The sequence below is a fragment of the Diadema setosum genome, chromosome 5, assembly GCF_964275005.1.
Source record: "Diadema setosum chromosome 5, eeDiaSeto1, whole genome shotgun sequence".
NCBI lineage: Eukaryota > Metazoa > Echinodermata > Echinoidea > Diadematoida > Diadematidae > Diadema > Diadema setosum.
The window spans coordinates 1,349,616-1,376,151 of NC_092689.1; the positions used below are offsets into that span (position 1 = coordinate 1,349,616).

The window sequence follows — 26,536 nt, forward strand, 5'->3', positions numbered from 1 at the left end:
CAGTGAAGCTGTGGCAAAACATCTGAATGCCCTCCATGCTGCAAGAAGAGCGTACGCAAGGTCTGAAGCTTCCGAGCGGATTCGCAGAGCCCTACGTCACAACATCAGAGTTCCAGAAGTCCCGTTTCAACCTGGTGAACGTGTGTACTACAAACGCGATGACAGTAACAGGTGGCGAGGTCCGGGAAAAGTGATAGGACAGGATGGCAAGATTGTCTTCATCAGACATGGCAGTCAACTAGTCAGAGTGGCATCCTGTAAATTGATCAAAAGCAATCACGACACTGCCTCTTCAGATGACATGATAGACAACAGAAGCAAAGATGACACTCAAATCAAACAAACTGGAAGTGGCAAACTGACTGTCCTGGCAGAAATGGATGATAGTGAATCTGTGGAAGAAAATCACAACAAAGATGATGTCAATGTGTCTGTGCCAAATGAAGGAAGCGACAATGATAGCGTCCAACAACAAGATGGAATTGAAGAACAGGTTGATCGAATGAGAAATGAGGAGAATGCACAAGTGCTGATACCCAAAGTGAACGCAAACATAAAGTATCGGCATCCAGGCACAACAGAATGGACAGAGGCAAAAATCCTGAGTAGAGGAGGTAAAGCTACTGGAAGAAACAAGAATTATGTCAATGTAGAGACCAATACAGATAAGCACAGATACGGCATTCACCTTGATCAAGTTGAATTTGAAACGATGCCTGATGGAGAAGGAGAGCAACCAACAGACACTGATCAAAGAGGACAAGCTGAAGGGGTCAATGTCGTCTTCATACCTCCTAATCATCACAATGAACCTGAAGTCATAGAGGCCAAACAGAAGGAACTTCAAAATTGGAATGATTTTGAAGTGTACCATGAAGTTGAGGATCTTGGTCAGCAGACGTTGTCCACAAGATGGGTGATTTCTGAGAAAACAATGCCTGATGGAAAGAAAGGAGTAAAGGCTAGGTTGGTAGTCAGAGGATTTGAGGAACAAGACAAAGTCCCTTCTGACTCACCAACTGCTTCAAAATCCGCACTCAGACTAGCCATGGCAATAGCGGCAAGCGAAGGATGGAAGTGTGAGAGCATAGACATCAAGGCGGCCTTTCAACAAGGCAGAAAAATAGACAGAGATATCTATGTCACACCCCCCACAGAAGTAAGTCAAGAAGGAGTCCTGTGGAAACTCAACAAGACAGCATATGGCTTGGAAGATGCATCTCGCAGCTGGTATCTCAGTGTCAGAGAAGAATTAGTGAAGCTTGAATGCAAACAGTCAGAGCTGGATAAAGCTCTTTTCAGATGGTACAATTCTGGGAAGATGGAAGGCATTTTCTTGATGCATGTAGATGACTTCCTATGTGCTGGAACTGATGACTTCAACAGGAGAGTCATTGATCCCCTTGTTCAGAAATACAAGGTTGGAAAGCGACAGATTGACAATTTCCAGTATGTTGGGCTGGAGATCTCTCAAGACGACAATGGCATCAGAGTACAGCAAAAAGCATACGAGGCAGAAATGGAAGAGATACCCATCACGTTCAAGAGAAAAACTGAAAAAACCTCCACTCTGAACAAAAGTGAGATGCACAATTTGAGGACGACGGCAGGTCAGCTCAACTGGATGGCAACACAAACTAGACCAGACTTGAGCTTTGATGCTCTGGAACTAAATATGACTAGAAACCACCCGACTGTCGACCAGCTGCTGAGAGCAAAAGCTGTGCGACATGCCAAATGTCAGGGAGAAGGGATACTTTTCCCACCACTAGGTCCTTTTGGAGGATGGAAACTTGCTGTGTACTGTGATGCATCCTGGGGCAACCTTTGTGACGGAGTGTCAAGTGCTCAGGGTCATGTGATCTTCCTCCATGGACAAGATGAGAAAAGCTGTCCTGTGAGTTGGACGTCAAACAAAATAAAGAGGAAAGTGTCAAGCACTCTAGCAGCAGAAGCATTGTCCATGCAGCATGCCCTTGATGATGCAGTCTACCTTGGAAGTCTGATAACCGAGATCTACAATGACAGCTATGCAGAGAACGTGGTTCCCATCACTGTATATACGGACAATAAGTCTCTGCATCAAAACATACACTCCACGGAGCAAGTGTATGAGAAGCGTCTGAGAATCAACGTGGCTGAAATCCAGAGGATGTTGTCATCTGGAGAAATCCGTGCCATTGAGTGGTTGCCGAGCAAGCTGCAGCTGGCAGACTGTCTGACCAAAAGGGGTGCCGATAACAGACTGCTTCTGGAGAGTTTCAAGAGTGGTGGACTGCCAATGGACCATTTTGACATTTGAGATTCCCAAGGAATTATAGGAAAAGGACCTAAAATGTCTTGTACGTGGTTTTGAATATGTGACATTAACAAGACTACGTTTTGTAAAAGAAAACTGCCAGATGTCAATGACTGAGAACATTGGACAGTATTTAAAAGGACTCTACCTGGATTGTGATGGACATGTGTTTTCAGGGTTACCTGAATAAATGACTGAGAACATTGGACAGTATTTGAAAGGACTCTACCTGGATTGTGATGCATGGACATGTGTTTTCAGGGTCACCTGAATAGACCTTTTCGTGTTATACTCGTTATTGTATTGTTGTAGTTTTGGATGTGAGTGTTCTTCTATTCATGTATGTTGTACCTCCCCAGACCTTGGTTTTAATCAAAGAAGAAACAAGGGGGAGTGTGTTAGGATTAGCTTTATTAATAAGGTTCTTTGTTGTTATCTCCCTCTGCAGGTCTGGTGGGGCTTAATGTATGCCAATAGTTAGAGTTAGACAAGATAAGGAACTACCTATGCAAGTACTAGAACAAGATAAGGAACTACCTATGCAAGTACTAGAAAGTCCCAAATAGCCATCTACTTTTCAGTTAACATATGATCAACTCTTAAAAAGTAAAAAACAAACAAGCAGCAAATCTGAGTGTAAGCTCTTTTGACTATCAGGTGCTTAGATAACACATTCATGTACAGATGATCCTTTTGTCTTGCACACACAATGGGTATATATAATGCCATAATTGAAATAATAATTTCTTTACATATGTTCAGTAATCATAGATATTCATAAAATACATGGAAGACTGCAATTCTAAATTTGTGTCATGACACTTTTTTATCACAATCACACATTAGTTTTAAAAACAAGGCTTACTTCTGAGAAATGTCAATACGGTGATCCATTTCTTCCTGTAGTCGAACACTCAGGTTTTCATTCTGAAGCTGTGAACATATGAATATGGATAATGATTTCCTTGGTTTTCGTTATGTTTGTGCTTTTATTCATTTGAATCTATCTTCTACCCATTGGCAGTATCACGATGTTAAATAAGCTCAGCTATTGTTCTGGCATTGAGAGTGATCAGTTGCACATTTGCTATGCTGAAAAATGATAACTAAATGCTTGCATGTATCAGCATGTTTCATGAAGAAAAAAAGAAAACTTAATGCCTTCACCTATTTTATAGGGGGGATTATAGAGCAAGTTCTCTCATACCTCCTTGATTTCACAAAGAATTATGGAGAATTGGCTCCTCCATACATCAGGTCCATGTAGACCGGTCATACAATATCTTTGCTGTGTTCAGCACTGATGGATCTCTGAACTTTGAAATCTAAAGAAAAGAGATCAATCTGTTATAAAGGCATATTTGAGATGGTTCTTACATTAGATTCATATTCTTTTTTCTTTGTTAGATAAAATCATCGAAGTGATGAAGGTCATGCACCTGACCTGGCAGAGTTTGAACTTCCTTTCTTGAATAAGGGAGGAAGAAGAGCATCCTCTGCAATACAGCACTTATTTCTACAGGAGTGCAAGAAATAACACCATTCTCACCTGCAGCTCAAATAGGGATTTCCTCTGGGATTCAATGGTCTGCTGTGCATCGCTGAGACTCCGCTCCTTCTGTCTGATTTCAATCTCTGTCTGAACCTTCCATCGACGTATTTTGTCTGCCTCGTGATGTAATCTCGAATGCAGGGTATTCATTTTGTCCTGATTCTGTGTGAAAATACAAATCATACATGTACACTAAATACTTTAAAACAAAAAGAGGAACTTGACAAGGTAATTCAGTCATCATAAAACAAACATTCACAGGTACAGATTTCATTTACATTTCCATGGATGAAACAAATTGCAAATACAGACTTACATTGCTCAGCAGTCTTTCTGTATTAATGTCTCAGAAACATACAGTACTTGGAATTTTACAAAGGACACTGATAAGATCCTATCAATTATACCAAAGATCATTCAGTCGCATCAGCTTGTTGCTGAGCAAAAATTCTTTCATGTACAAAGTTTATATGACATTACATCCCTAACATCTTGGTCATATTATTTGCATCAAGGGGAATATTGTAGAACTGACTCCTTTTTGGAATCTTGTTGAAAGCTCTCCTAATTTTATTATATCCATATACGCATACTGATACACAGAATGAAATAGTTTTTTCATTTAGATGGATATGCAAATGCAACCAAAATCACTTAAAACAATGTCTCCAAGACACTAAAAATAGAGATACATAACTCAAATGTGTCAATTTTTGTGTTCTTCGCCCTTTTTTGTCTTTTACAAGCACCCCCCCCCCCAAAAAAAATTATTTCAATTGTCAAAAACTGCAATTAAGCATTGCAGTGAATTTAATGAATATATATCTGGAGTATACATATTAGTCAAACTGGAAAATCTGATACTTAGCCAAATTCAGTTGACAGAATATTAGATAAAGATATGTATAGTGGATTATTTGTATTCGAAGCTGATTTATATGTTTGTTTGTTTGTTTTGACAACTGTAAAGCGCCTCGAAACATGTTGTATTAAGCGCTATATAAATATTTCATATTATTATTACATGTATTATTATCATTATTATTGTTATTAATATTCAGAACATTCTTTGCCACCTCTGCTTTGTACTTCTCTATCATAAGCTATAATATTCTTTTCATTGAAGGCAAAACAAAGTTCTGGTATGCCTGCAAAATTGTCAAATTTTGCTCCAAAATGTACAGTATGCCTAAAAAATGTGTGGAATAACGCTGTAAAAACAAGATATTCCTTGGGTAACGACGAAAATGTGAAATATTAACCAAAAATGTTTGCATCTCAGAACTTACCTGATCGGGGTCAGGCTAACTCAAACTTGAGGACAACTCGGCCTCACTTTGGTGGCAGGGCCGAGTTGTCTCTCTGGATTGAACAGTGTTGTGCTATGGGAGCGCTTCACCTTCTGGCTGGTCGAAGTTATGGGCCGAGCTGATACAATGCGCGCATCAAAGAACCTCTTTGGCGCACCTACAAAATGAATGTGCGCCTATGTATAGAACATGGCGATCATGAACTGCGTATAAATTGTCTGAAATAGGGCCGAGTTGTCTCCGAGATCTAGTCAACCTGGATCCTCTTCTGGAATAAAAGTCCGTATACCAACTTTTATTTTTTATCTAAAAATACTCCGAAACAACTCATCATCCCGGCAAATCGCATCAGCGAAGTAAGTTTCTTGGTAGACTTTTTTGATATAATTGGAAGCAACTACGAAATCGTCCAAGATGGTTTCTCAAACCCTTACCAGAACTATATTTTAAGGTAGGAAATTGTTTTGATAAATGCCAATGCTGCCAATGCTGTGCATGTTTTAGTGTCATCTGTAAAATTAATATGGCAATGCACTTGATCCTATCTGTTAAAGAATAGATAGGCCCAGTGACCAACCTGTATCTCAAATGTGTCATGTTCCTGCTGCTCTAGGGTTGACATTGAGCTTGTCTGATTAGCTCTTGCTTCCGAAGTAGTTTGAAGAAACTGACTCTGCGATGGCACGTCAAGTACAGGAAATGTTGTTGAGGATGTAAACTGCAGTGCACTCAAGCTGTTTTCTCCTGAGATCAGTGGATTTGTATTTTCCTGTGTCAACAAAATTGTGCTTTTAACAACTTGGTCAACCAGTTTATACAAAAAATGCTGAGGATCTTTTTAAAGAGAAGTTCACAGTTTGGGCCTTGTAAGTAATGGTTCCTTAGCTTGTTAACAATATTTCCTCAAAATGTCTACAATTTCTGCCATTTAGGCAATACAAGCTGATATATACCATAATAGATTTTGTTCTGTTCTGTCTATTCTTGGAAGGCAACAGTAGTACAAGTCTGGTCAATGGATTATAGGAACAGGCATCTCTTGCATCCAACATTCATATTGAAGGATATCTGCCTGTTGATATTCACTTTCTTATTTCCCTACCTGTACCATAATTCAGGGTGTGATCTCCATGTACTCGCATGGAGATCTGAATTTACTTCAATATGAAACAACACACAGACTGGCTCATAGTGATGTATTGATGGATTTATACAATAGGATGATTTTGATTTTTTTTCTTCACAACTTCATTTAAAGTAAAACTAAGAGCAGCATCTTTACACGCAAAACCAAGTATTGCTATATGTAATGGGTTTCAATCACAAATTACATGCAGTGATGAATTCATTCACTTTATTTTCAAAAGGAGAAAACATGTAAAAATACCTTGAAGAGAGAGGTTGCAGATGATGGTGTTGACTGCAGCTCCTTTCCAGGAAGCATGAAAAAGTCTTGCTGATGACTCTGACCTTGGTCACTTGAGGAAGTGGGCTTGAAGAAGGGAAGCTCACTGTTAGTGTTACAAAGTTCTTGTTCTTGCCTTTGCTGCATGGTGATGACTGACCATGTGGATTTTAAAATCAGGCTGACAATGAAGGAGATGCCACCTGAAGGAGCAGAAACATAATTTCTCAAGAATTTATGACTTTGAATTCCCTTTTACAAACATTTCCCGCGAAACACTACAATTTATAAGATAACATGAGCCAACATTGTAAATCAGCTACAGATAGCTCAACATCTTAATACCACTCTTGCCAGTCATAGTTACAGTGTAGGCTATATTGTTTAGTTTTGTATTATGATGTGATTTATATTATGCCAGTGATAACTTAGACCTAAACCAAAATAATATTCTATCAACACTTCACTTTGACCTAGATCTACATGTATAAGTTACTCTGGTTTTCTATCCATTAAGATCGGTGTCAATCAAATCTTTCAGTGATGGTATGCAATATTTTCAGTCAAAGATATTTTTCTTATTGCTGTTGGAAATTAAAAGGTCAAAGAGTAGATGTCGACGCCAGTCAATCGGCAGTAGGAATGTGTACGGTGCATCTTGGGTAAGAATTGTGATTCTGATGCAAGGACAAGATTCAAAATGAGGTCGATTATTCCATTACGAACATCATGTACGGAATCATGATGTGTTTTGTTTTTTTTTCAAGACGAAAAAGGACAACTTTTTTGGAGAGGGGTATATTTGAAGTCTTTTTAAAAAAAATCAGAGTGAATAGTTTTTACAATTTTGCCAAATCCGTTATTTTCAGGACTTTGTGTAGATTTTCTACAGAAACTTGTGTTATTTTTGGCCAAAATATCATCCTCTGAGTACGTAATTCAGAGCCACAAAAAAAAAAAAAAAAAAAAGCATCCGGTGATACGATCAATTCTCGAGACCAGACCCAACAATAGTTAGATCTAACGTTAGTCCTACCAATTCTGTCTTTCCTAGGCACTTCCTGAAAGTTTCCGACTTGGAAATACTGTAGAATTGTCTAACGCCCTACACAGGTTTCTAACGCGTAGTTAACGGTGTTAAAAAACCTAACTCGTTAGGAAGAAACGTAGGAAGAAGATTTTCAGAATAGAAAGACTCTAATGTTAGACAACCAAACCTCGCCTTAAATAGTGTTAATCAGCCTTAGCATTAGGCCAAGGGTTTGAACACTGTCTTTAGGCTCCTAACTGTTTAACGTTAAGTGTTAACGTGTTAGTGTCCTACTTTGGATAACTAACGTTCTAACAAATAACATGTTGTTACAATAACGTTAGATTCTAACATTGTTACACAGTCCCAGGTTGGGCTAGTCTAACGTTAGTTTTGGGTCTAAGTTGTTAGAAACTTTGGAATGTTACGGCCACAGGCCTACCTAACCAGACCAGTCCATTGCATTGGCACTTAAAGTTAACGTTAGATTCTAACTTTTTTAGGCCATGCCCATATAGGGCCATAGATCGACCCCTAACGTTAAATAGAACTAGGTTCTACCTGACGTTAGAATCCAGCAGAGTCTAACTGTTAGGAGTTCTACTTTTTAGACCCCGAATTGTTGTTAGGTCTAACCGTTAACTTGTTAACATTTAACGTTAGGCCTAGATCTATTCTTGATTCGCTAATAAACTTTCGACCAATAAGCGCCGGCGGCGGCAAATCTCTTCTTTCCGTATTTTACATGCTTGGCTGTGCGGTCCGCACTAACTTAACGTTAGACCGTTCGTAGATCCCCAAGTTCCATCTGATTGCAACCTCAATTCAAGAATGAATGCTATACTGGTAGGAAGTAACGTTACTCGTCGTTAGGATGTTGTCTTAGCTTTGTCTAATAAATGTTTCTAACGTTGAGAATTTCTAACAGTTGTTAGACATTTTCTAAGAGAAAAAAATCCTAACGTTAACACCTTATTGGTTATTACGTTACCTTGCGCCGTCGCAGTCGGTTTTATTTTAGCTCAAATCAAGTCTTTCTGGGCCCGTGACGTTGCACATGACTGTCAATACAGTAGGTCACTAACTGATGTTAGCAACAAAAAAAAACAAAGAAAACAGTATCTTTTCTCTGTTTTTGGCACTCTCTTCTCTCACTCTGACGCCAGACTTCTCAGTGGTAAAACCTAATCGTCGAGCGACGATCGATGGCGAGTCGATACTACGTATCGCGATCGGGTATCGGGCTATACTGCCCTCTAGGATGCACTAGTGAATTATTTCGATAATGATAAAAGTTACCGCCTTCGGTGATATCGATGCCTACTTTGTGATGGAGAATTCGAAGGGATGTCGCAGTATGATATCGATATTGGCCTCATATCGATCGCACCATGCGAGCCATCGCTAGAAGAGAGGTTGACATCGATCTAGGTAGACCTAGTAATTTTAGATCAATGATCAATCAAAAGACTGTTGATTATTAAATTTTACAGACGGTTAGACATAGTATGATGGCTGATATTAATATTCTACATTCTGATATCATGACTAAAGGCAACGGTACATTTCGATATACAAATTCGTGCTCGTAATGTCTTTATAGCACATTTTCAGTGTCTTCTTGAAAAATATAGAATCATCGTCTTTCAACTAAATGAGGCAGTTAAAGGATCCTAGCCCAAAAGGCTACCCATTTTGTTCCAAGGGGCATGCATCCACTAGTCCGGGGGGGGGGGGGGGGGGGAGTCATCCACCACACCAAACTTAAGTTAAAAGCAAAGCACTGTATTAGCCCTATCATTTTTGTTTCTGGATAATTTTTCCTTTAGGCCTGAACAATCTCTTTTTAGGCCTTTTCACGGCACTCCCCGCCACTCTCCCTGCCCAACTCCGACCGCGCCCGTCCCGCCCCCCCCCCCCCCCCCCCTTTCCGGCCCCGTACATAATGCCCCTTCGAACAATAAGGGGATTTACAGGACTCTATAGGGATGTTACCTGCCACGTTTGGTGAAAATAGATTTTTCAAGAAGATGCTGAAAATGGAACAATTCCGCCTCCCCCTTCATCCTTGGCAGCCCCTCATCCGCCACATCAAACTTAAAAACTATTAAGTTTACTTAATATATAATAGGCCTAAGCTTTATCACGTTTGGTTCTGGAGATTTTTGTTTTCTTTAAAACATCTTCTCTTGAATTGGGTGCCTTTGCCCCACCTGACCCCTGTGTGCCCCCCTCCCCCCTCCCGACTTGGTGCCTTGAACAAAATGGGATTCTATTACTCTGGGGCCTGTCTTATAAAGACTTGTGATGAAATCAATCACAAGTTTTGTGTGTGCTGCAATGCAAGTTGCGATTGATTTGGGGACTTGTGATTGATTTGAAGGCTTTATAAGACGGGGCCCTGGCCATCCTGCTAAGTTTGGTGAAAAATCTGTCATAGATTTTTCAGGAAGATGCTGAAAATGTAACAATTTAGCCTCCATTCCCCCCAGCTCGACCAGGGCACCCTGGATCTACCATCACACTTGTCAGCTATACTGCCCTACTTTGGCAAAATGAAGCAAGTGACATAAGATACAAAATATGCTACAAATGAAGAAAATATATTTTTGGGTATGGCGGCCCTTTAATATATTAATACGGAAATTTGTGATGAGAAATAATGATGGTATTCGAGCAAGTCATATGAACGTAATGCATTTAAATGACAATTTGAAGAATTTTGATATTCCCATAACTCATTATTAGGCCTGAACTTGCTTCCTTTTGCCAAAGTATTATAGATTTGTAGCAAACATAAAAAAATTGGCAAAAGGTAGCAAGTGACAATCATATCATAAGGATGTCACTTGCTTCCTTTTGCCGAAGTATATTTTAGATTGTATGCAAATATAAATAATTTTGCAAAAGGAAGCAAGTGACAATCATACAATGAGGTTGTAACTTGCTTCCTTTTGCCAAAGTATTTCAGATTTTTCAGCAAACATGAAAAATCCGGCAAAAGGAAGCAAATGACAATCACATCATGAGAATGTTACTTGCTCCTTTTTGCCAAAGTATAGTGTGTAAATGACTTGGCAAAGGGAAGCAACGCTGGGAGCCTCGCCCGCCGGAACTCCGGGGAGGGAACTGCTGAGGGAAGTACTATGATCGGGTTGTAACTTGCTTCCTTTTGCCATTTTTTTTTTTCATGCAATAAGGATTTCGTGCGCTTGCTTTCTTTTGCCACCCGGATATCTCAGAAATGGGCCTAACTTTTGGATTTTTCAGTTAAATAGAGCATAAATGCCTCAAATATGCCGAATCATTAAAAAAGTCAATATCCATAAAAATGTCACTTGCTTCCTTTTGCCAAAGTAGGGCAGTATAAACCACGGAAATGGCGCCAGAAATATTTTTTGTTGTTGTTGCGCTCCCCACCCCCCCCCCCCCCTTTACACGGAATTCCTAGATCCGCCCTGTAATGTCTTCACATAGCACTATAACTTAACTCTTATCTTGTTCTACAGAAGAAGATGAAAATCTAGAGTTTTTATAGGACACTAAGGCTTAAAACTCCTTCCCGTTTTCTGGGAGGGGGTTGTTTAAGCAAATTCATATTAAAATCATTATATTATCACCTATATAATCGGTCGTGTTTGGGCAAAAAGGACCATTATGTCTGCCGTTTTACAGCGACTACAAAGCCGAGAAAATCGACTTTAAAGTTTTGGCAGTTTCCTTGACCGTATAGAAGCCATCTAAACTGTGCAGCGCTCAGGGATTTAATTCCAGGATTTAGTATTCACTTCAAACTTCATTTCCTGATAAATTTCTTGCATCAAACCTTAAAAAATACCTCAGAATTAGCACTTTTAGAGACATACACCTTTTTGCCAAACCGCGTTTACAGGGACTGCAACCCACGATATTTTGGCAAAAAGGTATATCTTCACATAATACACCGTGAGAAATCGTGCAATTCATTTGGCAAAAAGGTGTATGTATAGAGATACACCTTTTTGCCAAATCAAAAGCAGGAAAACTGATAAAATGATACAGAGATAGCCCCAAATATCTCGGAAACAAAGGCTCGATGACTTACGAAAGTTGGTCACATGAAAATTTCGGCATCGAAAATCCCCAAATCTGCCAAGTTTGGTGCCATTTTGATAATCAAACATGAATTTCAGTCATTATAATGTCTTCATAATATGCATAGTACTGTAACTCTATCTTTTTCGGTTCAACAGAAAAAGATAAAAAAAAAAAAAAAAAGAATCCCGAGTTTATAGGGACTCTGCAAAGCTTTAACACCCCCCCCCCCTCTCTCTCTCTCTCTCTCTCTTCGGTGTGATGGGGAGGGTCATTTCAGCAAATTAAGATCACACCATAAAGATGCTATCTGCCAAGTTAGGTGAAAATCCGTCGTAGATTTTTCAATAAAAAAAGCTGAAATAATGTGAAAATTATTGTGGATTAACACATTATGTACTCGTAGTTGATTTATAATCATATTTGTTCATTTTTGATAATTGTAAAGCGTTTTGAAACATGTTTGTCTTAAGCGCTATATAAATTTTCCATATTATCATTATCATTAAAATTCATCCTCCTCCCGCCCTAGCTCGCCCTCCCACCCCGCCCTGATGATCAGGGCATCCTGGATCCGCCATAATGAAACATGAAAACTCCAGTCATTAATGTATAGGGCACTAACTCATAGCTCTATCACATCATTTCAGTTTCACAGAAGGAAAAAAAAAAATAGAGTTTAGGGGGCTCTGAGGCTTCAACACTCCCCTTCCTAGGAGGGGGGGGGGGTAATTCAAACAAATTAATATCATATCACCATAAAGATTATATCTGCCAAGTTTGGTGAAAGTCCGTCATAGATTTTTCAAGAAGAGGCTAAAAAATGTGGAAAATCCACCTCCCTCCCCCCCCCCCCCCCATCAAGGCACCCCTGGATCCGCAATAATCAAACATGAAATTTCATTCATTTTTTAATGTCTTCATATAGTACTAACTTAGCTCTATATGTTTTTCCGTTCTACAAAAGACGATGAAAAAACTCCCGAGTTTAGGAACCCTTCGGCAGCAGGGGGTGGGGGGATCATTTAATTAAACAAATTAAGATCATTATTATCACCATAAAGATGCTATCTGCCTAGTTTGAATGGTGAGAATCCGCTGTGGGGTTTACAAGAAGATGAAAGCGGTAAAGGTTAACCTTGGTTAATGATCAGTTTTGTTAGGCATCGTATACTGTTGAAGTTCATGACGTGATTTATAACATTTCCCAGCGATACGTTTGTACATTTCCCGTTGATGCAGTTTTCGAGCTCTGTATACATTCATGCCCCCCCCCCCCCACTTTTTGCACCATACAAAGGAATACAATAGGTGTCACCATTTTTTTTTTTTACTCGGAAGTGTGTAAGTGGCACTATAAAGAGAAAGAAATAGATAGAGACCTTGGAGTGTGAGCGCGGCAAGGTTATGTTTTTGCGCTGAAGACCCCCTTTTTTTTTTTTCTTTCTTTCTTTTTTTTTTTTTGTTGTCAGCTGAAGAAACCCGGAAGTGGCACCAGAAGTTGCGCTGAATGCATTTCTTTCGGGGAGACCTTCGTATATTTCTCGGCGTTTGTACAAATCCCTGCTCCAGCAGCCCTCCCTTCTTGACGAGATGTTTCTGATCAGGCGTATATTTTTACCATTTGCAGATGAAACAAAAACCCAGGATTAGTGCTTCAAAATAGTCCTATAATGTGGGTTAGGGATAGAAACAACCAATGTAAAAATTTGAACCATAAATCGATGTATTGTTAAATATTTAGTTTTAAGAATGTGAACAATAATTAAAATAGAAATGTTTCCAGACTAAACCGTCTACAGTTATGATTTAATGAGAAAAATGTAGTGATATTTCCTTATATTTTAGGCTTTATTGCAAAAATCTTGTATGGTAGGATGTTTTGTGATCAACTGACCTATACACATATGCATCAAAAGTGATATCTTGAACATTTTTTTTAAATCACTGCTCCAAAAGGTAAACATGACCTTTAACTTAATTATTATAATGGCAGGGACTGGGGAAATTGAGGTTACGTTTACTTTTTTTAATGTCTTGCTCTACAGCACTTTTGATTACAGAGTAGGCTCTGTAACAAAACTTTTTGCTTTCTCCTGTTCTCAAAGATACATGTATCTAAGTAATAGATTCCAGCAGTTATAGATTGACTTAATTATAGATAAGTTTGGTAGTGTATAGGGCCTATTATTGTAAATAATGCCCCTATATTTTAAAGGGATGGTATAGTATTGGTTAAGTGAAAATTCAGCCTTTAAGTTTTTGCAAGATACCTAGAAACCACTTTATTGAGATATGAAAAAAAATATAAAAAAAGCAATCCTAATAAAAGCTTGGTCCCACCTTTTATTAGGATTGCTTTGTTTAGGATATCTCAGCCATCCCCAAACCAATTTTTGGCAAACAACTTTGAATTCCTCGTAGAATTATATGTTCTTTCATATTTAACAAGAGGTTTCTCATTATTTTCAAAAAATTATCATTAAAAAAAGGTTGGAAACCAGTATAGCCCTATCTCAACCAAAACTGTGACATCCCTTTAATTGATGAACGCCTCCTCTCTTTTTCTCCGTACAACTCTCTTTTTGACACAATATTCTAGTAAAACAATACTCTTATAATATAAAACTTACTGGTAATCGCAGAACTCTCTAATGTTGTCTAAGAAAATAAAAAAGGAATAGATTGACTGACTTCAGCACGTAATCACGAGATACTTTCACCCTTATATTGTTCCGCTTTAAAAGGGAAATCCACCCAGAAAATTAATTTGTGCGAATCAGCACACACACACACACACACACACACACACACGCAAATGAGCACCAGGACTGAGAAAGTTGAGCAAATTTTGATGAAAACTAAGAAAGTGAAAGATTTCATTGAAGTTGTGATAAATCAAACATAAATTGTCAATTCTTTGATATCATACAAGAGCTCATCCCCTTGCTCTGCACCATGGTACTATTAAGTAAGGGTATATGTTAATTTCTCACAAAATTTTATTTTTTTGAAAAAAAAAAAAAAGTACATGCATTTATATATGTTCGACTTGTCAATGATGTATATTAAGGGTAATACTACTCCCCCTACCTTCTGAAAGAGGCAAGCCAAGTTTTCTTTTATCATGCAAGGAAAGTGAAAATACATGTATGTTGAATTTTCTCTTATTTTTTAAAAAAAATTTTCTATTTTTTTTTTTTCATATCGTTCTACACATGTGACATCACAGGCTGTAGTATTCTTCTCATTCAGCAGTGAATGAGCAGAAACTTCGGAAAAAAAAATCATAACTTTTGAAAGGATTGTCCAATTTTCCTCAAATTCTCACTGTGTTCTAATATTGCTGCATTCACTCAATCCACATGTCTATGAAGGTGAACTTGTCCTTCAATAATGCGCCAGTAGTCGCCATTCATAGTAAGTTCGTAAATTGTATGACAGCATATCTTTGATGAATCGAGACAGTGATTACATACATATGACATAACTCAAAGGCACTTAGCACACTGTAGCACACAAAAATCTATATCATTATTGTCTTTATTTGCTTAATATAGTTACGACACAAGCAAAGCTCTATGTACAAAGCAGTTTATATCTCAAGTAATGCAACATTGTGAAAAAAAAAATACAATAATTTCAGGAGCATAATTCATGTGACTTTTATTGCATTACTCAAACTAAGAGGCAATCGTTGAGGTAACAATATTGCCCTTGTAAAAGGGAAATTTAGTCTCGATGTCTCTGGACAGGAGACTTAATAGATGGCTTGCATTTCCAGATCCAGCAGAAATATGGCCATCATTTTGAAGTCATTAAGATAGAAGTGTATTACAAGGCAATTAATTACAAAGCACACAGTATGCCAATAAATACACATGCAGACCTAAATGAACAAATTGTTCATGGATGATATATCCATCGTCAAGTTGTCTACTTTTTGTATTTTACAGCCTAAGTCTGCTGATTTAATATAAGAAATTACAAAAGAAGCTGGCCAAGCTCGCAGAGAAGCCCAATTCCTGTACTTCAGTAGGCACTGCATGAATATGCATCAATTGCCAAATATCTACCCCCCCCCCCCCCATTATGCAGCTAGCAGTCTTATTGATTACATGTATGTCTGAAGCTTGAAAAGTAACTGTCACTTGGACATTTACACTCAGTTGAACTTAAAGCAAGTATTTGTAGGAGAAAACTAAAAGTAGAAACATAGTTATGTGTGTCACCATACCATTGTATTTTTCTATAGTTTATTTAGATCAATCCAATCCAATCCAAGCCAATCTGACCAGCTTGCAGTGGAACGGAGCACAGCTCACATACACCTTTATACTGTTCTCAAACTCGTACATGTTCTAGGTAGAGTTCATAGAGCATGACGTTCTGCCATAATTACATGCAGTATATCACCTCTTATCAATGCTTGTGAACGCTGACAAAGTCATTCAAGTCGTATGTCATGAACGCTTGGTTGGTTCAATTATTACAATACTCAATGTTAATCACACTGCTTGCATATTGTATTTCATTCATTTTTCTTTTCACTCATTGCAATTAATAAATTGATGGAAGCAATGAATAAGATGCATATAGCTGAAAATACTGATGTAGATTTAGCTCGGATGAAGGTGAATTACACTGCACCAAAGGAACTGAATCTCTGGCATGAGTCACATCAAATAATATATTTGCATATTGTGAATATTTTATGAATGGAAGTGCGGCTATTTGAATGCATACAGATTATGGAAAAGACAACAGAAAATGTAACATTCCAATCTTATTTACAATCTATATATCAAATGACAGCACAATTCTTACCGGCATGCTTTCATTCATACACATGATATGACTACAGACAGACAGACACACATAACATGATAGCAGAATAATCCTGTTTCAACACCATATCACAAATTTGCATAAAAGTCATTATTACTTGCTTTTTGTCTGGACGGTTTAAGTAAGGCATTACATGCATATTTGACTTTGAAAACCTGATGTATGTACAGGTACATAGTATCACTTTTATCTTGGTGAGTGTAGATGCGGTGGGTACCAGATTTTAACACCTTTTATGTCCTTGTTTTGCCAATTTTCCATAGAAGTGTCCATCCTTGTCTCATCCGTGGTATGATATTCAAAGTGACATCGGGTTGATAATGTTGGGCAAATTCTGTTGACTTTAACTGTAAGTTCCAACAACATGTTAGCAATTTAAATGGCTTAGAAGTTGTAATGTTCATTCAGTGGCAGCATGATTCAACCCTCAACAGACGAAAACGATCCACATGGCATCTTCCTGTAGAGTGATAAAACAGAAGTAGAAATGTAATTAAGAATAGGGTCTTTTCTCTCATCTATGTTGCTTCAACATGAAAGTGTGTAATCTTTTCAATAATCATTGGTACCAAGCAATACCTCCTGCATTTGTGTCCAAGAAGATAGCCATCACACAACATATGAACTTACAGATTTGTTGATATAGCAACTGAAATTCTGGGTTGGCAACAAATACTGTAAAAGTTGATGATTTCACGCGACTGAGTTTTCGCGCTCAGCCAGGTAAGAAGAGTTTCGCAGGTTTTTAATTCTGTGGAATCAAAACTTCAACTACTGGAACATATGGCAAGCAAAAATATTCCTGTGCTTTTATTTTCACGCTAGTTTCTGGTTGTGCGAAAATTTCAACACCACCAAAATTTCCACTTTTACAGTATGAAGTTTAGCCCATTAGACTTGTGTAATAATGTGGATAAATTACATTTCAAATGCTTCTTCCTTCCTACTTGATGTATGGGTTGGATACTATGTGCAACATGATTCCTATAACACATACTCTCCCTCACTCACTCTGAGCCCACAAGCAGAAGGCTGATGGGGTGACATGCTGGACTTGGCAGTCAGGTCCCTCCTCAAACATACACATCATCACAAAATACGATGCAAGTTTTAAAGCTGACTTACCACAATAAAAGGAGAATATTTTGCGTGCGTGTTCCATCCCCTATTCTGATGGCTCGTTGATTAAAGGTGTGGTGTATTCTGAATGCTTGATTCCAAATGAAAAGACAGGTGCTTTCTTCTTGTTGATGGTCACCTGTGAAAATGTCAGAAATGTCACCATTATTGCATGCAAGAAAACTCTTACATGGAAATTAATGGGGAGAGATATTACTGATACTTGGCAAGAATGAATTCCTAGTGCTAAATCTTACAGATATTTGTTAGTTTGCAAACATAGCAAAACCATTTTTTACACCCTTAAAGACTTTTCACACATTCCAACACAGGAATGTCTATTGCTAAGCTTTTTAATCTTGTTTTGTTGAATAGCACATTTTACCACATCAGTTAATCTCTGAATGATTTGTTGCACATGAAACACAATGATATTACATTAATTAGAATTAAGTAGAATATCTGACAGTGTGCTACGATATACAGGTGTGACACAGATATGAAAGAAAGCACAGTCATACATGCGTACAAGCAAATCAACTTCCCATAGTCAGTATTCAGAAAAAAGAGACAGGTCTGGTTTCGAGTCTAAGTATACACATACATTTTACATGTAACTGCACCAGATATTAAAGCTAACTGCCACACACAAACACACACACAAAAGGTAATCTTCCCCTAACTCACCCGCTCTGGGCAATGTTGTCCTGGTCCAGGCTTCCGCGTTGAGTCACTGGGCATCGTGTTGCGTGCAGTCATCGAGTACAAGGGTCCCTTGTTCTTGTTGACATTAGGGTTGACAACAGCATACGAACCTGGTCCCGGAGTCTTCTGGAGATCTTCGTCAAAACCACCAATCTTGCTGCGACCTGTCATTGAGTAGACTGGCAAGCTTTCTTTGGCGCAAGACCGTCCTCCCAGGATACTGGGAAGTGTGTAGCTATTGGGAGCTGTTTCAAAAGAACAAAACCAGCACAATATGGGTGTGTTATTAAACTGCCAGCCAAACACACACACAATATATGTTCTTTTTAGGAATTAGTGGAAAAATGAGCAAAGAAAATGGGATTCCACATTCCATCGGGATTCAAACCCGAGACCTCCCGACTGCTAGCCCGGTGCTCTACCAACTGAGCTATAGAAAGCCCTACTTCAGTGTTCGTCCCAGAAACCCTTAATTCTCAATGCTTGGATGGTCAGAAACTATAGTAGTGTGTTTGTGTGTGACACACACGCCGACACTTGACAACAGGAAAATACATATCATTTCCATTTTCCTACGATCTGTCAAACCAAATAAAAATTGATATTTGACCAGACAATCTGGAAAAGATGTTTTCAAAATGCCTTTAAAATGTCTGACAGAAATTGAAGTATGGAAATGACTGCATTCACAATAGTTATAAAATGTAACATCATAACCTTAAGCACAAAAGTACAATGTAAGAGAAACTATGCGCATTACAAATACAGATTTATATCTTGGGGAGCGCACATGTCAGTATTCTCTCCGGTGAAGAAATGTGTAATATTATGATTGCAATTGGTAAAACAAATGCATGCAGAGCAAATTGGCAACACAATGTTCCCGTCATCTAAAAGAGAGTTGAAGAATAGAGACCATTCGTATTGTTCCTACCTGGTGATTTGTCAAATTTGATTCCATGTGTTCTGGAGCTGAGAGAGTATGATGGTGCATGGTAATGTGCAGACTGTCCTGCCTTCTCTGGTGAGTATGCTCCTGGTCCAGGGGTCCTGAATGGCTTTATATCCTTGGGACGGCCGTAGAGGGAGTAGTGAGGCTCCCCAGTGTGCCCCTTACGTGAAACCCGGGAATTCATTGCGTAGCAGGGTCCCGGACTGCAGTCATCAAATAATTTACAGTGACGAATGCCAAAGCTGTAGATTGGATTCATCTTCTTGTTGATGGAGGTTCTCTGGCCAAGGCATGATGGCAGCATCACACTGGGACCTGGTCCACTGAAGGAGGCGGCGATGGGTCCACGTGGTTTGGTTGGTGTCCAGTCCATGATTTCTTGATGACTTTATTTCTCTGCCTAAGGATACAATTCAAAATCAATTTAAAAATGAGAAAGAATCAAATGTATAGGAAAAGTGACTATAACATTGAAACCAGATTAAAATGCAGAGTACTACAAAAACATAGTGTCATGGAAAATCAAATCAAAACACAGGAACTAAGTTTTGAGAATTTAACCACTCGCGATATCGTTGGGAATTCCCGATTCATGGAATTTAGACTCGCGAAATATATGGTGTATACAGTATCACGCAAGTTACATGGGTAACTTACGTATGATGAATAATATTAAGTGTCAATTCTACTGCCTATTACAATGTGTAGCAGAGATCTGCATATGATTAATAAAGAAAGATCTGATGAGATGCAAATCTGATATTGGAAAATACCTTCACAAGAGGCAATTACTCAATAAAATTGATCAAAAACAAAGTTAGAAACACATAACACGATCATCTTAGAGATGTTAAAAAAACCCATACTCTAAATATTTCCATGTGAGTACACTCAACATGGGATATTGCACCAAGTACAGCTGTAAATGCTAAACCAATTTTCCCCACAGCTTACCTTTACAAAGTGGAAAATATTCCTTATAAATGTGATGAACACACAATAAATGTAGTGAAAACTGTTCCAACACACCAGAAACTTCTCTGAATTAGATGATTTAACACTTAAAGTCTTCTTGGCAACCAAAAAACATTGACACGCTGAGTCAATGTCCCGCTACTTCCAGATGTGTACTCCTTGTGCTAGTACTAGAATGCTAACTGACTGAGCCTGTTTAGCGCTTGCCTATTCAGCGATACACACGCCACTCTCCAATCAATACAGTATCTAGGCAACCACAAAGCAAGCCCACTGCTATGCATCACTGCCTGAGCAACAGTGAATGCTGCTTTGTATAGCTCCCTCCCTGCCATGCATCTATTGTCTGGGGTAGTTTGTTGGTTGTGTATGTGTATACACTCGTAGGAGCGGAAGTTGTGTAAAAGAGTGTGTGTGTGTGCGTGTGTGTGTGTGCACGGGAATGATTGAATTGATAGAGTACAACACACACACGTGTACCATAATACCAGTGTATGATCCAGACCTGCGAAAAAGCATTCTGCTTGAACATACATGTACACGTATGTCACTAACTAACCTTTCATTATTTCTTCTACCATGAAGGCTATATAATGCTTCAGTCAATGTGAATGTATGGAAATTTTCTGCAGCCCTCAGAATGTTATGATTTCCTATAAAATCAATCACTTCCAGTAAACTGGCACATTGTTGTACAAATGTGACCACAGATTTACTGCAAAATATGGACCACTTCTTTGTTCTGCCACATCAAACTTACAAAGAAACAAATAAAAGAAAAAAAAAACAACTAGTTGATCACCATCCTTGTATTCAAGTTATCATGAATATCAAATCCTGAATAATGTTTATACTAGACAGGGGGGGGGGGGGGGTGGTGACCATTGAGGCTTGAAAAAAAAAAAAAAACCTTAACAATATCAGGAGAGCTCTGATGGCAACAGCAAAAAATGATGCTCCTACCCATTCAATATTGATAATTACTTATCTGCTTGTTTGTTTCCTATGCTGTTTGCTCCATGGTCACATTTTGATTATCAATGTGAAATACTCTTGACAGGAAAAAAATAACACCCTAAAACAACAAGACACAAGGAACAAAACTTTGCCTTCTCATACAGGCACATTGTTTTTGTTTTTTTTTCATGGAATGTACAATGGTATGTTCTTTGATTATGACATAATTATGGATAGTCATTTTCATAAAGCTTTGTTGTACTTCATTCAGTCACTCTGACGGGAGCAATTAGACCCAGACATACATTGTAGCAAAAAAGAGGCATATTATGTTTCCTGTAAAGTCTGTACAAATCATCAAAATGAGCAAATTATTTTGCTTCCAATGCATTGGATTATCATTTACCCATTCACAGTCTTACATTCATGCATCATCCTTGTGACATAGCCCACAAGGTGCGTTTTTCAGAAATGCATGCCTCATCATCAGGCATGCCCACTAAAAACAGGAGGTGGATCAAGTGACACTGCCCAGACTTAATTTATCAATATCATGCCCAATTACACCCAGTCATAGCAGTCTGCTTGCAGCTACAGGGAGATACATGTAATAGAGGGGGAGTCCGAAACAAGAGTCTCTACTTTGTACCCATGCATGCTCTGTGCTGCAGAGAAGTTACGCACACTATAGGAGGTGTTAATAAATTGCTTTCACAAAAGACAACATTCCTTAATCAATATTTTCGCATGTCTTTAATTTCGCAAACAGCAACTGACTCGCGAAATTCATGAAAATATAAACCTCGTGTAATATTTGGCGTATACATTACTTAACCTGAGAAACAAAATCAGGCACAAATGTGTGCAAGATGGTCGAATGTTAACTTTCTGTAAGATACTGATACTCAATTTTTCAGTCATGCGGTATAGATAACAAGAGAACTTGAAGAAAAACTGAAAGGATTTATTCTGTAACATATCACCATCAAAGTTCCAGGCAGGATTTCAACGATTCCTCTGCAATACAGCTTAAAATTATTAAAATCAAGAACCTCTTCATTGGTCTCCATGTCAAAACGCTATGGAAGAGCAACATGGTACATGGAACATCAAAGCCAGTGGAATGTTAAGGATCAGTTGGCATACTATAGATCCTAATGATTCCTACACATAACTTTGCACAAACTGGGAAGAGATTCCATTCCTTCTCTCTTAACCCAAATGTCTCATTGTAAAATGTCTACCAGTAAAATGGGGAAACATGGGTGGCCCAATTGCATCAATTTTCATTCCCTGCCCACCAGGATGCAGGACATGTATTTGAAAACCAAGAATAGCATCTGTCAGTGCATCACAGCATATGATGCAATATTTGGTACCCTGGGATACCAAATGAGAATTCAGCATTTTGTTGAATCATTTATTTGTATGGCAGCATTGTACCCTGGGTTACCAAAAATATGTAAAAAAAAAAAATAATAAAAAATAAAAAATTGCACTAGAAATTTTGTATAAAAATGTTTCTCCGTTGGCTTCCCTAGAAGTCTTTATTATTTTTGTTTCTGTTTTCACTGGTGTTCTTAGCACCGCAATTGTGGTGCTTACCCTCGCATTTACGTTGCTTACCCTACCAATTTGCGGTGCTAGATAGTCCCATAATATCAGTGGGGCTACATGTACCCTATTTTCCCCAAAACAGATGCAGTGCTAAGGTCAGCCCCATGCCAGGAAATACACTACGTGGGGCTAAAAGGGGGTCTTGCCCCAGCAATTGCTGGGGCTAAGCGAAATTTTTGCCAGTGAGAAAAGGCTTAACGTTAGTTACATCGACTCTAGGTTCTATGGTTAATTGACAACACATCAGAGACAGAGCAGAGCGGCTGTTCCCGACAACTGACGCAGAGTGAGGACAGGAGTCACGACTGAGTTTATCCATCTAACGTTAGAATTCTAGAAAATCTAGAGTACACGTAACTAGAGACTTTTTAGACTATTCTACATACACCTAACTACACGCAGCCGCGACAAAACGCGGCTGCACCTCTATTCCTTCGCAGACGTTGTCATTTTTCAGTGTGGTTGTGCGACTCCTTCATGAATATCTTTATTAATCGTGGAAAACTAAAATACAAGGAATTATCGTAATCTATGATAATCATTCAATAATCGGTATGCGATTTTTTTTTTTTAATTACGTCAAAAACTCACCGAAATCTGTGGCTGAAATCAGGTCTGTAAACGTCCTTATTGCTTCACTCCTCATCTGCGTGTTGAATGGCATTCACTCTCCTATACTACAACGTAGGTAGTCGGAGACGTACGTCTCCGACTACCTACGTTGTAGTATACGAGAGTGAATGCCATTCAAATAACACGCAGATGAGGAGTGAAGCAATAAGGACGTTTACAGACCTGATTTCAGCCACAGATTTCGGTGAGTTTTTGACGTAATTAAACAAAAAATCGCATACCGATTATTGAATGATTATCACAGATTACGAAAATTCCTTGTATTTTAGTTTTCCACGATTAATAAAGATATTCATGAAGGAGTCGTACAACCACACTGAAAAATGACAACGTCTGCGAAGGAATAGAGGTGTAGCCGCGTTTTGTCGCGGCTGCGTGTAGTTAACATACACCAAGAGTTTCTACATGTAACAATTGGAAATGCAGTCAATTTGTCAATCCCAGAACCCGCACATCACTCCTGATGAGAGGGACGTTCTTCCCAGACACCACCCACCTGTGGAACCACCTCCCTCAAGACGTACAACTGTACGTAGGTCTAGTGAACTTGATCGATATCACTTCGACATCTTCAAATCAGAGATCAAAGATGTTACCTTTTAACCACCCAGGGCAGTGCAGAATGATTTTAATTTGTACAAAATAATTTTAGGAACATGTATTTTTCTATATTTCTAGATTCTATTGTGCATTTTTATGCCTAACGTTAGAGTCTCTCATGTCTGTCACGTGGTAACGTTACAGTGGTTTGAGCCCACCAAACCAAGTAAAGTGTGCGAGTAGATCCTCAACGTAGATACTCAGTCTCAGGAAGAAGAAGAAATAGAAATAGTTCCTAGGTCTACTCTTTTTTTTTCTTTTTTTCTTTTTTTTTTTGCAAATCTGCAACAAATTATCAAAGCAAAAGATGATGTTTCAAAACAGTCTTGTTCATAACTCAACTCGATATTCTCGTCACAAGTTGACTCTCTCGACTCGGGCGGGCCGGCCGCAGACCACAGACGGGCGTATCCTGCCAATCTGACCTGCGCCCAAACGGAAAGAGACTGGCACTAGCACTAACTCAACTGGCAGCAGAACTTCACCGACAACCCTTGACAAGGAAATTACTTGTCTTATAATAATCTACCGGAAATCGTTATTAACTCTAATTTTACGGTTTTCTTATAATTCGTTCACCACACACACCAAACTAAGTAATTGAGTAATTAAGTATTTTTGAATTTGCACCACTCACCTCGATGAAATTCTTGTTTCGAGCTCTTCTGCTCTTCCAGTTCGTAGCTCTCAAGACACGCGCGTGTATAGAATGCATACACCAAAGGATCTTCACAATGTTGATGTACACACACACGCAAGCAAGACCGTGTCGGACCAACACGTAAACTAGTATACACAGACAGTCACTACCCAGCGTTGCGGTGGCAACCAAACATCCACCAGCAACGCGTGGCGTTGCCCGATGGACAACGGCGCATGCTCAAACCGCAGCAGAGAATCCTGCGTTCACAGTAGTCGTGATGTCCTTTGCGCAAATCTTCGTGTCTCAACTTACAGAAGGGGCTTCAGGTTTCCGGGTTTCTTTCTTCTTTTTTTGTAAGGTAATGAAAAACCTCTCATGAAGTATCAAATAAAATACAATTCTGGGAAGAACCAAAGTTCATTTTATAAAAATCGGTTTGGAAATGACCGAGATGTCCAAAAACAAAGTGGTCCTAACTCAAAGGAGACCTCCAGATGATTTTCAGATTTTGACCTTTGAACAACTACGAATTAGTTGTACTGATGACAGAGTTTCCTAATTTATCATAATTGGCATGAAGAATAAGAATATTTTCGAAATTTAAAACAAATTCAAGTGAACAAGGATGATGACATAGCAGAGTCACTGCAAGAATGCATGAGTTGGGGCTCAAGGAAGCAGAACAAAAGAAGAAGGCATGCATAGATTATACACAGGTGAACTCGCAAGCAAGTGGTATTGTAATGGAATTACACTGCTACATTTCTGAAATATGTGAACCTCCTATGTCATCATCCTTGTTCAGTGTAATTTGTTTGAGGTTTTTGAAAGTATTGTTTCTCTACTCAAGAACCAAAACAAATTCTACAAATCTATACATGGAGCTATTGATTTATGTACAACACGATGTAAAATTATTAAATTCGTCTGGAATTCCCCTTTAACAGAGTGGAACCACCTTTTAATTTTATTAAGAACACTTTTTATCTTACTTTCCTTTTTTTTCTTGATATCTCAGCCATTCCAAAACTATTTTTTGATCATATAAACGTTAAATTCCTCCTAGAATTGTTAATAGTTTATGAGGGGTTTCTACTTATCTTGCAAAAAGTATAAACTCTGCTCTGAATCCCCCATCTCAACCAAAAGTACACCACTCCTTTAAATCCATTGGGGGGGGGGCACGATAAGAAGATGAAGAAGAAAAAAACAAACAACAACAACCAGAGATCATAACATTGGCAGCACTGTATTTTCTTCCTTAATTCTTCCTTCCATCTAAGCTGTGCTTCTTGGGGACTATGTTTGGTTTGGTTTGCAATAAATTGAAATTGAAATTAAAATTGGAAGTGGTAAAAATGTAATATTGACCATTAGGCCTATATGTTCATTTATTACATTGAATGCATTATTTTGTTAAGCCTATGTCAGCTAAAGACAGAGAAAGAGAGTGCAAGATCAAATTGATCAGAGTAAGTCAAAAGAGAGCAAAACCTGCCGAACTTTATACAGCAATAATTGGTGTGATTTTGTTTATTTTATTCTTCAAAGTAAATGCTGTCAATACAATATTTGAAAGTGCATGTACATTGAATATAAATCTAATGAATAGCATAATGCATGTTTCATAAAGTTCTGCAGAATGATAATCACCTTGCAAATGCTGAACATTGTAATGAAAGAAATCACATCTACATACCCATGAATATGAGATTGATATCAAATCATTACTTTTTTAATCAAGTTTTTTTTTTTTTTTTTTGGGGGGGGGGGGGGTTAATTTGTTTTCTTTTCAAACTCTTGTATACTGCATTGTC

General features: G+C 38.4%; 2 protein-coding genes across 2 annotated transcripts in view; both read right to left on the reverse strand.

The window, feature by feature from the left end:
• Positions 1-8,765, reverse strand: part of LOC140228497 (uncharacterized) — a 30,377-nt gene extending 21,612 nt beyond the window's left edge. The window contains exons 1-5 of the mRNA XM_072308728.1: positions 8,588-8,765; positions 6,549-6,769; positions 5,739-5,930; positions 3,849-4,013; positions 3,165-3,232 (exon numbers count right to left, since the gene is read on the reverse strand). Coding sequence (XP_072164829.1) covers positions 3,165-3,232; positions 3,849-4,013; positions 5,739-5,930; positions 6,549-6,713 — 590 coding nt within the window. The 5' untranslated portion in view covers positions 6,714-6,769; positions 8,588-8,765. The remainder of the gene's footprint in view (positions 1-3,164; positions 3,233-3,848; positions 4,014-5,738; positions 5,931-6,548; positions 6,770-8,587) is intronic.
• Positions 8,766-15,197: 6,432 nt separating this feature from the next.
• Positions 15,198-24,842, reverse strand: LOC140228500 (ciliary microtubule associated protein 1A-like). Its single transcript, XM_072308731.1, has 5 exons — positions 24,714-24,842; positions 19,277-19,694; positions 18,325-18,587; positions 17,644-17,776; positions 15,198-16,978 (listed from the first exon to the last, which is right to left on the reverse strand). The coding sequence occupies exons 2-4, from the start codon at positions 19,665-19,667 to the stop codon at positions 17,684-17,686; spliced, it is 747 nt and encodes a 248-aa protein (XP_072164832.1). The 5' UTR covers positions 19,668-19,694; positions 24,714-24,842; the 3' UTR covers positions 15,198-16,978; positions 17,644-17,683.
• Positions 24,843-26,536: the final 1,694 nt, after the last annotated feature.

Excerpts from the sequence above, each read along its gene's own strand:
- LOC140228500 (XM_072308731.1), bottom strand. The coding sequence starts at position 19,667 with ATGGACTGGACACCAACCAAACCACGTGGACCCATCGCCGCCTCCTTC. Across the intron at positions 18,588-19,276 it reads CAAATTTGACAAATCACCAG|CTCCCAATAGCTACACACTT; the intron begins GTAGGAACAATA and ends CTTTTGAAACAG. Across the intron at positions 17,777-18,324 it reads GACAACATTGCCCAGAGCGG|GTGACCATCAACAAGAAGAA; the intron begins GTGAGTTAGGGG and ends ACATTTTCACAG.